The sequence below is a fragment of the Poecilia latipinna genome, unplaced genomic scaffold, assembly GCF_001443285.1.
Source record: "Poecilia latipinna isolate Pla-1442-1.1 unplaced genomic scaffold, P_latipinna-1.0 Scaffold6002, whole genome shotgun sequence".
In the NCBI taxonomy this organism is placed as follows: Eukaryota; Metazoa; Chordata; class Actinopteri; order Cyprinodontiformes; family Poeciliidae; genus Poecilia; species Poecilia latipinna.
In genome coordinates this window covers 1-1,574 of record NW_015118618.1, presented here as the reverse complement: position 1 = coordinate 1,574, position 1,574 = coordinate 1, and the positions used below count along the sequence as shown (strand labels likewise).

The 1,574-nt window shown below is 41.2% G+C and overlaps 1 protein-coding gene across 1 annotated transcript in view; it reads right to left on the bottom strand.

Annotated features, from left to right (window-relative positions):
- The window catches only part of LOC106943800 (stonustoxin subunit beta-like), a 7,393-nt gene extending 6,246 nt beyond the window's left edge, over positions 1–1,147 (bottom strand). Inside the window, exons 1-2 of the mRNA XM_015027094.1 lie at positions 917–1,147; positions 42–215 (exon numbers count right to left, since the gene is read on the bottom strand). Of these exons, the coding sequence (XP_014882580.1) occupies positions 42–215; positions 917–1,131 (389 nt within the window). The 5' untranslated portion in view covers positions 1,132–1,147. The remainder of the gene's footprint in view (positions 1–41; positions 216–916) is intronic.
- Between the last annotated feature and the right edge of the window lie 427 nt (positions 1,148–1,574).

The following is a 1,574-nucleotide window of genomic DNA, read 5'->3' as shown; positions in this document are numbered from 1 at the left end:
CTATCAGACCTTCTCTGCTCCTGCAGCAGTTTCCTGCATACCTGAGAGCTTCCAGTCTCCAGTCTGGATCCTTCAGTCCAGCCGACAGCAGCTTCACTCCTGAGTCTCCTGGATGATTGTAGCTTAGGTCCAACTCTTTCAGATGGGAGGGGTTAAAGGTCAGAGCTGAGGCCAGAGAAGCACAGCCTTCCTCTGAGACCAAACAGCCTGATAAGCTGCAGACACACAATTCATCACATGATGAGAAGATGAGAACATTGAGCCATAGGTGCCAGAATAGGGGGGACCAGGGGCCCATTTTTCTATGACTGCAGCTCATGGTAGGACAACGCAATTTGTCCCGAAACAAACCCACTGAATTGATTGACAGGAGCCATCATATCAATTGAACAAGAGCCTGACATTCAAAGTGCGTAACAGAGGTGACGAAACACCCCATGGCCCCAATACCTCAAAAATGAATCCGACGCCGCTGCGTTGAGGTAGAGCCCAAGGTCTGAATTGGACATTTTCACAAGAGGAAAACACACAAGAAACTGGAGCTTAAACTGTTAATACTTTGAAATATTAATAAAACTGTATTTCCTTTTGTAGATAATAAAAATCAACATTTCCCTTTCGATGGTTGAGAAAGTCTGACAACTTCTGATTGGAAAGATCTGCAATAATCTCCTTTGTTCTGTCAATAATCCAGAGTTACACTATCAGTGGAAGCCTGACCTCCACTTTTCTTAATTTTCTTTATGATTCTTTCAGCTTGGAGGAACAGAAAATTATCCATTATTATGTGTTGAGATTTAGCAGGTTAACCATGTCACAGTCAGACATCGATTATTATATCAAATAATAATTACATCATCTTTGAAAGCAGGTAAATGACAGAAATCTGGTTTCCCCAGGATTGGTCACATTTTACCTGAGAGTCTCCAGGTTGCAGTTTGGACTCTTCAGTCCAGCAGAGAGAAGCTTCACTGCTGAATCTTGCAGGTTGTTGTTACTCAGGTCCAGTTCTCTGAGACTGGAGGACTGGGAGCTGAGAACTGAGGACAGAGCTTCACAGCTTCTCTCTGAGAGGTTACAGCCACTCAGTCTGAGGAGACAGGGAGGAAAATCTGTTATTGAATAATTCATCAAAATGTATGGTCTTTGTTCCAGACATTGAAGTAAAATGTCATATTTTTCACATATTTATGACAAAAGTATAGAGAACTGGTTTATTTTGTAGTTGGGCCTACAGCCTTAAAAGACTGAGATACAGCAGACAGTAAGGAGGCTGGCAAGAGAAACATTAATTTCATTAATTTCCATAATGAACAGCATTGACCCAGTTCAGCTTCAACAGAAAATATAATTTCTGCTCTTTGAACATGTAGCTTTAAGAATAGTCACCTATGAGTGCCTGTCTCTATTTTACTCATCACCTGCTAGTGGCTAACATTCAGACAATGAACCAGTAAACAAACTAATGAAGCATGACCCAATATTTACCTAATCACTATCAGATTTCTTTTAAAAATTACTTTCGTAACAATGTGTGTCCTTACAGAGCTTTGTTGGAGGCTTTAACCACTGGC